A 10,239-nucleotide genomic window follows, 5' to 3' on the forward strand; every position below is an offset into this window, starting at 1 on the left:
GCCGTCACAGAATGCCGTTACTTCCATTGTACTTTTTGAACCAGCACTTGTTTGGGGCGACTGAAAAATACGGAAGAAATTGTGGATTTTGCGCGAAACCAGAGTGCCTCAGAAGTAGTGAGTAATACTGAAATTGTAATAGAGAGTAGCTAAACACGATTGTGTTGGAGAATTTCGGAATAATTTTGGAGTTTCTGTGAAAATTGCGAGGTAAGCTTGGGGCAATATATGACGAATTCATCAGGCAACGCTTGAAGTTCGGCAATAAACTCCCCTTTTTAGCGTTTCAGCGATGGATGCACGCGACAAAGAGAACATTCTGGAGAATCCCACTCCCAGACGCATGACCAGACTTACCAAGTCGCTCATGAATAGAGATTTGCCGGACAATGTGACCATGAGGACGGGCAAAGCTGGTGACATAGCGAAGCCGGCAGAGACACCGCGAAAGACACCGGCAAAGACCCCGAAGAAGACTCCCAAGAAGAGTGCTGTGAAGGAAACACCTAAGAAGTCTCCGAAGAAGACACCCAAGAAGAGTGCAAAGAAAGACACACCCAAGAAAGCCCTTAAAGACGGCACTCCCAAGAAGACTCCAGAGAAATCCGGCGAAGAAGTGAAATCTATTTCCAAATCCACATCAAAGAAGACTCGATCGACGAAGAAGGATGAGATTCAGACTTCAGGTGGATCTTTGAGGATCACTCGCTCGCGCTCGATTCATGAGCAGTTGACAGAAGATGAAAATTCGTCATCTTGCAAGAATCTCTTCCCGGAAGATGCAACAAAGGCAGAGATAAATGTTCCGGAGGCCAAATTGGAAGCAGAAGATGAAGTTGCGAAGGAAATTCATCAGGAGAATGATGAGAGTGCTGCAGTTGATGTGACAGTGACTGTGTTGAAGGAGCAAGAAGAGATCAAGGCGCCGGAGAAGTTGGTTGAGCTTCCGGAAAATTGTGAGGAGCTCGAGTTGAAGTCTATTCCCTTGGAAGTTTTGGCGGAAGAGCTGGAGAATGAAGAGAAGTTGGCTGATGAGTCGTGCGTGATTATTGATGATACTTCCTCGATGGAGGGAAAGGATATCATGAAGACGATGGAGAATAAGAGTATTATTGTCATTCCTGACACTCCCATGCTGACTGAAGATAACACAGATCGCCCATTGAATGAGACATTTTCCGCTGATGAAGAGGAAGTGCCGATAAAGACGCCCCTGAAGAAGACTCCAAAGAGACTGAATATCGCGAGTACTTCTCAGAAGATGGTCAACTTTGCTCCTGCCATTGCTTCGAGTGCTCTGAAGAGTTCAATCCTGCTGGACAATAAGATTATGTCGCCACTGAAGTCAATTCGCAAGCGTTCCTTTTCCACCACCGACGTGGAGAGCAGGAAGATGAATCACGTGACTTTCCACAGTCCTGCGAACATGGAGATCACGGTGGATGAAATTGATGACGGAATGCGTCCGCACATTGAGGAGATCAGGCTGGAGAGGGAGGCGCACAAGGCGCGAGACAAGAAATTGGCCAAGAGAGTTAAGCGTTCAATGTCAAATACCGAAACGGAATCCGGCAGGAAGCGAGCTTTGCAGTTGTCCGTGCGCAAGACGCCAATGAAGGCGAGTGGGCAGTCATCGCTGATCCTGGGGAAGATGCCCAATTTCGGGGCGATTCATGCGGCATCATTCAGTAACATGGAGAACTTGGATGACTACACAAAGAGGAAGCTGGAGAGGGCGAAGAATTTGCTGGGTAGCAATGGGAAGCCACTTTACACGTCCACGGTGAAGAAGAACACCAGTGTGGAGATGCAGGAAGCTAAGAAGGAGGACAAGAAGGAAGACAATCAAAGCAAGAATGGTTAGCAATTTGTGTGGAGAAAATCTTGCAGTATTTTTCTAAATTGCATTCTATTTTTTCTTCCAGCAGAGCCGATTGCTGCTCCAGGGGCGGCGAAGAAGGTGGCGAAAATTGTGCCCTTGCAGGAGGGTGGGAGCAAAGCGGCACACGTGGGAACTTCGCGACCCCTGAAGACGGTGGAGGAGCGTCAGCAGAAATGGCGTTCAATGCACAAGTCCGGGCGCCATGACAACCAGGGTGAGAAGAAGAGCGCAATCCTGAAGGGGGTGCGCAGCAACCGACGCTTTGATCTGCTGATGAAGTTCAGGGAGTCGCAGAATTGACGCGGTCGCGGAGTCTATATATGTACAACAGAATTATGGGTATGATTTGGACTCCTCCGCTCTCTTGGATGGGTTGGATTTTTTCCCATGCATGCACACGCGCGCGCGTGTGTGTGTGTGTGATTTTTTGTTCAATGGAAAACATTTTTTTCTCCTATTCTCTCACACCTTCGCGCCCCGTATGAAGTGCAATTGTTGCATTGAGAAGTGTGAGACAAGTGGTTAATTGAATAAACAATTGATATTGATGATTAGTGATTTTTTTCTGACGCCTTTTCCCCATTTTCCCACGCCGGCCGAAAATTTCCCAAGGTTGCCTATAGGCAGGCGCAATTTTCCCACGGCGCGTCAAAATGGTGAGGATTTCGCCCCACTTCGCCGCCGCTATGACATGTAGCCATTTTAATTCTGCAATTGGAATGGGAATAATTAAGTTGAGAATGGATTAATTGGTGGCCAAGTGCGGTGCAAAAGACAAGGATTACCATCTCCAGGCGACTGTACAAGTGCTCGAGTGTCCTGGTGGCGTTGTGTGTGCGCTGGGGCGTGTGCGGATGTGGTGCAAAGAGGTGGAAACACGGGGGTTGTGTGGATGGTGTGTGGAATTTTTGTGTGATTGAAGAGGAGTCCTCGACTATGGAGAGAGCGAGATTCACATTTTGAGATTTACATTTGCCCACGGTGGCCAGCAGTCCTCCGGCACCGAATTGCGCCCAGCGACCTGGCATGGTGTGTGGTGATATTTGCTAGATGCTTGCGATACGTTCGGCCGTCAAAGTGAGGCATTTTTCGTATCACGACGCACAATGTAGAGGCAGAGAACCAGCAGGTGGACGGCTGGAAAGAAAAAGACACGGAGACAGCAAATAATTGTGGTGGAAAATACGACGATTAACATTTTGTCGGAGAACTCTCTCTGGTTGTGTCGACGTGCCCGTGAATTTCCCATTGCAGTGCGCCCCAGTGTGGCTCTGTTGGGCCCCACGTCGGTGTGGCCCCGGAAAGCGCCCCAGTGATTCCGGTGGAAAAAACTCGTATTCCCCTCTTCCTCCCCCCAGTGCTGTGCGTGTGTGTTTACACTTTCCATCGCGGAGCCTCTCCCACGAGCTCCGGGATTCGCCCCAGAGAGCCGTGACTTGTCGTGTGCGGTGTGTGTGCAGTGCAAGGGATCGCGCGCCCGCGAGAGAGAGAGAGAGAGGGAGAGAGACACTTCCGGACGGCGTGTCTCCGTGCCCAGAGGACAGACCCCAGAGTAGTCTCCCCAGCGAGCGAGCGTGCACGCTGGGAAAGTGGCGAGAAGCCGTCGAGTGTCCGTCTGGGCGACTTTCTGCAGCAGCACAGGAGGCGAAGTTCCAATTCATAAGAAAAAAGCAGCAGAAGAAGAAGTATTTTTTGTTGTTGGTGTATATTAAGTTGCGGCGCGCACAAGGAGAGAGAATGGGGCCAATGCAGCAGCAGCGGAGATGTTGAATTTCCACAATTACAACATCATCGCGTCGCGGCACAAATGTCATGAGAATTGAGATGCAATTGCGGCAAACGACAGAGAATCAAATCAAAATCAATTTCACCAATAATAAAACTACAACAAAATGTACAAAGATGACGGAGGAGAGCGATACTATAAGAAATGGCATGAGTGTAAGTGTAAATGGTGGTGGTGCCACACAGAATGGTGCTTCCGGATGCAATAGTAAAACATCATCAGGAGGGCGATTGCAATTCTTCAAGGGTGAGTTCACAAAACATCATCATCTTGTCTCCCTTTTGCACACATCATTCTTTACCTACGCGTGATCATTTACCTCCTTGGCCTGTGATTTTCGTATAAGAAAAAACACTGATTTCTCTGGATTTGGACAGTTTAACCTGAGAATTCCGCCTTTTCTCTCTCTTCAATTCGGAGTGAAGAATGAAATTATAGCGACCGCTCTTTTCCATCGTGCTTATTCTGCACATTTTCCTGGGGTTGATGGTGAATTTGTGTGTGACATTGTGTGTGGGTGACGAGAGAGAGAGAATGCTGGGCTAGCGTGAAAATTGATCTAATACAGTTTCCGACGCCCCCTCATAGAAATCAATTACAGAGCGAGTTGCTCATGGTGTTGTCGAGATTTCCTCCCGCGGAGCGACACCTCTCTAGAGATTGGGCTCTTGGAACCTGTCTCTGCGATGAGTTCTTCTTCTTCAATTCTTTCCGCGAGTCAGCGAGCGCGCGAGGAAAAGCTGGAAGAATGGTTGGTTTTCACTGAAAAAAAAGAAATATTATATTATATTATGGAGCGAGAGCCATATAGCGTAGAATGTGAGCTTTATTTGGTTGCTGGAAAGACAATTGGTCGAGTGGGAGGGTTGGCGGGTGACGAACGAGAGAGAGAGAGAAAGGGAGAGGGAGAGAGTGTGTGTGTGAGTGCGAGGGAGAGAGATGGGTGAGTTTGATTGAGAAATCTTCTGATGGTGGAGAGAAGAATGAAAAAAAGAGGCAGAAGAAAAATTATAATACAACAATTGCACAAGACAATTGAAGAGAGCACTGCACGTTAACAACACATTGTCTTGCTTCGTAGAACACACTCCATCATCGACAGGCAGCAGCAGCGGCAGCAACAGCAGCAATATTAGCTGCGGCAGCCACAGAGAAAGTCAGTTATTCCAGTTAGTCATGCTCTGAATATATGTAAAACTCTCTGATTTGGAGTTTGAGTGTGTACGATGGGGAATGACTTATAGAAGATTGTGTGTTGATGGCTCTTTTCCTCCTTCTGCCACTGCTCAAAGCACCTCTCCTTCGCGAGAGATGGATCTATCAATGAAATTCGGACCCAGAGTCAATTCCCAATTTGCGTGGTGTCAAAATTGTCCACGGATGCTGTGTGCAACTTGGGGACAAGTTGGACATGATTGATGAACATGTTGCGTGACGCGCGTCTCTTTTCTTTCTTCTCTCTTTGCAGATGGAAAATTCATATTGGAATTGGCGAGTGCACGAGAGAATGAGAATGGACGAACCGCATGGGTTGCGGTTCCGAGGAAAACTTTCTGGCCACCAACAGCACCTCCCTTCACCAATAACTACAACAGCAACAATTGCAACAAGAATGAGAGCTCCACATCGCTGAGCTGTAAGTGCCATGGCATATGTGTAATCTATTCCAGCCAAAGGGTTTGTTATTTTGCACAATTGCACTGCAATTAGCTCAGGTCGCGTGCCCCGTTCAAGACTACCTCAAGTTCAACTCTGCGCTACTTCTGATTTACCGTGTCGATGTATGAGTAATTATGATGATATCCGAGAACATACCGTATCACAATTTTCGCGTGGTTGCGCGCAGAAGATGTTTATGAAACTCTCTGCACTCGAAGGCATTGTGAGAGTTCTTCCTCAAATTTTTAGGAAATTTTTCACATATTGCTCTTGCAGAAAGATCTCTGATTTCTCCAATTGCATTCAATTCACTCCCAACAAATGATCTACTTTTATCAATTGAATTGTTATTCATCTTTTTGATTTGGATTTTTATGGAGGAAAAGCGAAGCATATTCAAACATGTTCACCATTCAATATATGTACTTTGGATATTATAATAACTTTTTGTCCACGTGAAAAGAGAAGTAAGAGAGTTTCCTTCGCCCAGTGAATGAAAAAAAAACACAAAATTCCGCAAGCAATTGTGATGGTTTTTCATGAGTTTCTATCACGCAAAATTGTATGAAAAATTGTGCACATTGTTGATTTGCTGTTCAGCTAACTTTGAGGTCTCAATAAAACAGTTTCTTGTAATTATTATAGGGAAATCTCGAAGTGTTGAATGAGTGTGTTTTCGTCTAAATTCAGCCATTCTTTCCTCTTTGCAGTTTCTGATGACAACAGCTCGATACAATCGTCGCCATGGCAGAGAGATCATTGCTGGAAACAATTGACTCCGCGTCGCAACATTTCACAGGAAATGTCGATGCTATACATCCGTCCTGTAAGTCTGCATCTGTCCAGGGAAGGCAGGCGCCTGGCGAAGGTGAAGAAGCGTCGACCATATGATGCCGCGACGGCTCTGCACAAGATAATCTTCGCCCGTTGTCACAATGGTGTTGCTTCACCAATAAAGTCTGATGAGACGACTAATGATAAAGACTGTACCGATGCTGCTGCTGCTGCCTCGTCATCTGCTGCGGCGAAGGAGGATGGCGAGTGCGAGATGGCGGAGGCGCCTGATGGTGAGGAAGTCGGCAAGAAGATGGATGATGAGGTGGTGCACACAGTGAAAACGATGAAGACTGTGAAAATACTGAAGAATAGAATTCCACTGAGCACAATAGTGCAAAAGCTGATGGACAGACTTCCAACAGGACTGATTTTGCTGACTAAAACGCCTGCCCTCGTGGCGAATCACCACTTTTCGGCGTCATCGTCGCCAAAAGTGGACAGTGGCCATCAGCACGTGTCGCCGAGGAAGAGAATACTCAGAGAGTTTGAGCGGGTGTCGCTGGATGACACATCATCGCAATCCATGAAGCGCCATCGTGCCAAGAACTCCACCAACACCGTGGTGGTGAGCTCCACGCGGAGTGTGGCAACGGCGGCGCCGGCCTTCCAGAGTGGCCCCAATGTACCAAGTGCAAGTGCCACGGTGATCAGTAAAACTGTCATGCCGAATGGAAGTGGTGGTCACGAGCCAACGCCGCCGCCGCCAGCCTCCCACGAGGCGGCGAGTGTGTCATCGAGTGGAGCGGCCGTGTCGAAGCCCATTAGCAGTTATAGTATTATATCATTACTCGGTCACAACAACAACAGCAGCAGCAGTAGCAGCAAGACAAACGATAAGGATACTTCCACTAGTCATGCCAAGGAGCACGAGTCCACAGTGTCACCAGCGAGTCCGTGCGGTGGTGACGTGCAGAATAGACTGCCGCCGAAGAAGAAACAATCACCACCGTATGGGAACAACAACTGGTCACCAAAACCCTCCGCCACGGGCGCCGCGCAGCGCCAGAACAGCAGTCCGCTGTCCAATGTGGGCTCACCGTCGTCGCACAACTACAACCTGATGCGATCGCCCGATCTGAGTCCGAGTCCAGAGCAGCAGCACTCGCTGTCACGGTACAAATCCCACTACACGGGACTCCACTACTCTGGCTCGGGTGGAACGCCGTCCGGCTCCTCGGCGGCCTATCATCCCTACTTGGCCACCCGCGGCAGTCCGTCTGGCGGCACGTCCTCGCCGTCTTCGGAGGCGTTCAACAGCCGCTACCGCTCTTCTGGCGGCTTCTTGTCGGGCTCACCGCAACACAATCGTGCCAACAACAATTCACCATCGTCATCATCCCCATATTCGCGCTACTCGCCGATCCCCAACACCACGGTTCCCGGATCGTATCACCATCCGCCCGTGTCGCCGCAGCACTATGCCGCCAAGGCGTCATCCTATTCGGCGAGCCACTACAGCGCCCCGCTGTCGTACAGCAACAATCGATTGCGCTCAACATCCCCCTGTCGATCGCCATCGATGCTGGACGCACAGCATTCATCACAGAAAAAGACTGCGCCATCCGGCAAGCAGCCGCACAGATCACCCGTGGCGTCGCCCAACACCCACGATCCTTCCAGCGGCGGCTATCCGGGCAGCACCTGTGGCAAGCGCACCACTGCGTCTCTATCGCGCGACACTAGCAGCAAGTCTGACGGGCGGAAGTGCAGTGATGAGCACGAGGAGGACATGCGGATGGCGACGAAGGAGGAGTGCCACGTGAAGCGCGAGACCACGCCGCCGGACGCAGAGCGGCCGGGCGGCGGCATGAAGCTGTCGAGTCAGGAGCTGGAGTATCTGGCGGCGTTCTCCAAGGCGAACTCCCACCATCTGCTGTCGGGAATCGATATGGCATTCGCAGCTATGATCCGTCCGTCGCCGTATCTCATGTATCCGCCCACGCACGGCGGATCGCCACTGCATCATACTCAGGCGCCGCCCTACCTGCCGACGCTTCCCTTCTACAACCCCATGTACCCGGCCGCGGCGGCTGCCGCCGTATATCGCCAGCAGTCGTGGCTCAACTATCCACCCATTCCGACAGCATCGCGCCTGCCGTCTGCTAGTCTGCTCGCCTACGAAGCAGCCGCCAGCGGCCTCGGGCCGCCGGCTCCGTCCGCCGCCTCTCCGTCGGCCGCCGCGACCACACCCTGGGGACCTGTGCCGCACAGCCATGGCATCGAGGCGACCGAGAATTCCGCAACCCTTGATAGGATCAAAGACGACCCCGGTTCAGGTGAGTTGCGCTTCTACTTTCCACTCAATCACTTCAACACTGACTAATGGCTTCTCCTCCTCCGCCTTTCAGATGTCCCGCTTAATTTATCCAAACACTGAGAGTTTTGAAAAGAGGGTCCACAAATAGAATATAGAAGTTTAAAAACAATGTCGGCAAAGGCATAAACTTTTTACATGAAAACATTAGATTTTTAGGAAGAGAGAGAGATCAAGAAAAGGTAATATTTTATTACAACTAATTATATATATATATTATATACATTTTTAAGAAAGAAAAGAAAATATATACATACATGCATAATTACAATTATTAACAATTAAAAATATAACGTAATATTTTGGAAGTAAGATTTGATAAGAACGAAGAGAGAAAAAAGAGAGTTTTTTTTTGTATAGAGATGATGCGAAGACACGGAAAAAAATGATGAAAGAGAAGAAAATATTTTTTAAAGCACACGCATTATTTGCTAGAGAGTATAAAAAAGAGATATAGAGTGGCATAGTATCGAATCTCAGCGCTAAATTATAGACTGAATTAACAAAAAAATGAAAGAAAACTAGAGGAGTGAAAAAATAGCACGACAAAGAGTTAAATGCAACAAAATACACACAATTTTTCTTTTCCAAAAGTCTTAGTGCCTTTGAAAAAGAAATTAAATACAATTTGTAATATGAAAACTTGGTCTTAAACTGCATGAATAAGAAATAAAATAGAGCAGAAGAGGAAAAAAATTACATTAAATCGCGTAACAATGAACAAAACTATTTAAGAAAAAGAAAAATTATGATGAAGTTTAAATATGTTTCATGAAAAGTGAGATGAGAAATCATGAACCAACATTTTAGAAATACAAATAAAAAAATATTAACAAAGTGTAGCGAGAGAGAGACAAATATTTTAGTAATCAATATTATTCTATTTGAAGAAGTAAATTTTGCGAAAAAATAGGGCCTTAAGAATAAAATGAAAAGAGATAAAATGCAAAGAAGGAGAGAAATATGAAATGGAAGAGATAAAATGAAGAGAAAAAAAATGAAATGAGAGAAATATTTTTAATATTTACTTATTGATCAAAGTTGAATTTTAGCATAAAATTCAAACAAAAAAAAAACTTGAGGAAAAGATTAAACATGACGAAGTAATGTGATTAAATTTTGTACATAGAAGATATAAATGAGAAAATATTTATACATTTATATACATACAAAAAAAAAGAAAGAAAAAATCATTGAAATGTGCAATTAATATCGTGTATTTTTAGAAGGAAAATGAAAGATCTTAAATATCAAAATTTTTTCTAATCCACTCCCAAAACAGGACGGAAAGCTTGTAATATCAAAAGAAAGAAAGGAAAGAAATGAGAAGAGACGACAAACCGCGCTCGTCATTGCGAAATGCCGATGCGGTGTATATTTTAAAAAATACACAGAAAGTAACAAAAATTATGTATTTCATGAGACATATTTAATAAGTATTGTGCTTGACAGTGTTTTTTGTGTGTAATTGAGATCTTTTATATTTTTCTTTCACACTATAAAGAATATAAGAAAAGCGTCCACTGCGCATGAACTGCTAAGTATACAAATGATAATAGAGCGCATGAAAAGCATCATTCGACCAATAATTTAAAAGAAAAACTTGCAGAATGTCTTGAAATTCTGCCCACAAATCGGCATTGTACATTTTGGTTACGCTGTCCGCGCGGAGGAAATATCTATGAATGCGAATGGACAGAAGAAGTGAAGAAGAAGACCATGATGTTATTAGGAATCATCTAAGCTACAATTTAATTAGAT

General features: G+C 46.3%; 2 protein-coding genes across 3 annotated transcripts; both read left to right on the forward strand.

Annotated features, from left to right (window-relative positions):
* Positions 1–31: 31 nt before the first annotated feature.
* LOC132257155 (muscle M-line assembly protein unc-89) lies at positions 32–2,400 on the forward strand. 2 transcript variants are annotated; one of them, XM_059753940.1, is made up of 3 exons: positions 32–210; positions 283–1,859; positions 1,926–2,400. In XM_059753940.1, exons 2-3 carry the CDS (start codon positions 293–295, stop codon positions 2,180–2,182), a joined length of 1,824 nt encoding a protein of 607 aa, XP_059609923.1. In that variant the 5' UTR covers positions 32–210; positions 283–292; the 3' UTR covers positions 2,183–2,400. The 2 variants fall into 2 exon arrangements, with proteins under 2 accessions (XP_059609923.1, XP_059609924.1); XM_059753941.1 differs by having other exon boundaries at positions 1,929–2,400.
* Positions 2,401–2,455: 55 nt separating this feature from the next.
* LOC132257294 (protein hairless) lies at positions 2,456–9,796 on the forward strand. Its single transcript, XM_059754149.1, has 4 exons — positions 2,456–3,914; positions 5,137–5,304; positions 6,038–8,440; positions 8,513–9,796. The coding sequence occupies exons 1-4, from the start codon at positions 3,695–3,697 to the stop codon at positions 8,539–8,541; spliced, it is 2,820 nt and encodes a 939-aa protein (XP_059610132.1). The 5' UTR covers positions 2,456–3,694; the 3' UTR covers positions 8,542–9,796.
* Positions 9,797–10,239: the final 443 nt, after the last annotated feature.

The sequence above is a fragment of the Phlebotomus argentipes genome, unplaced genomic scaffold (genome assembly GCF_947086385.1).
Source record: "Phlebotomus argentipes unplaced genomic scaffold, Phlebotomus argentipes genome assembly contig_42, whole genome shotgun sequence".
Classification (NCBI taxonomy): domain Eukaryota; kingdom Metazoa; phylum Arthropoda; class Insecta; order Diptera; family Psychodidae; genus Phlebotomus; species Phlebotomus argentipes.

Excerpts from the sequence above, each read along its gene's own strand:
- LOC132257155 (XM_059753940.1), top strand. The coding sequence starts at position 293 with ATGGATGCACGCGACAAAGAGAACATTCTGGAGAATCCCACTCCCAGA. Across the intron at positions 1,860-1,925 it reads AGACAATCAAAGCAAGAATG|CAGAGCCGATTGCTGCTCCA; the intron begins GTTAGCAATTTG and ends TTTTTCTTCCAG.
- LOC132257294 (XM_059754149.1), top strand. The coding sequence starts at position 3,695 with ATGAGAATTGAGATGCAATTGCGGCAAACGACAGAGAATCAAATCAAA. Across the intron at positions 3,915-5,136 it reads GCGATTGCAATTCTTCAAGG|ATGGAAAATTCATATTGGAA; the intron begins GTGAGTTCACAA and ends CTCTCTTTGCAG. Across the intron at positions 8,441-8,512 it reads CAAAGACGACCCCGGTTCAG|ATGTCCCGCTTAATTTATCC; the intron begins GTGAGTTGCGCT and ends TCCGCCTTTCAG.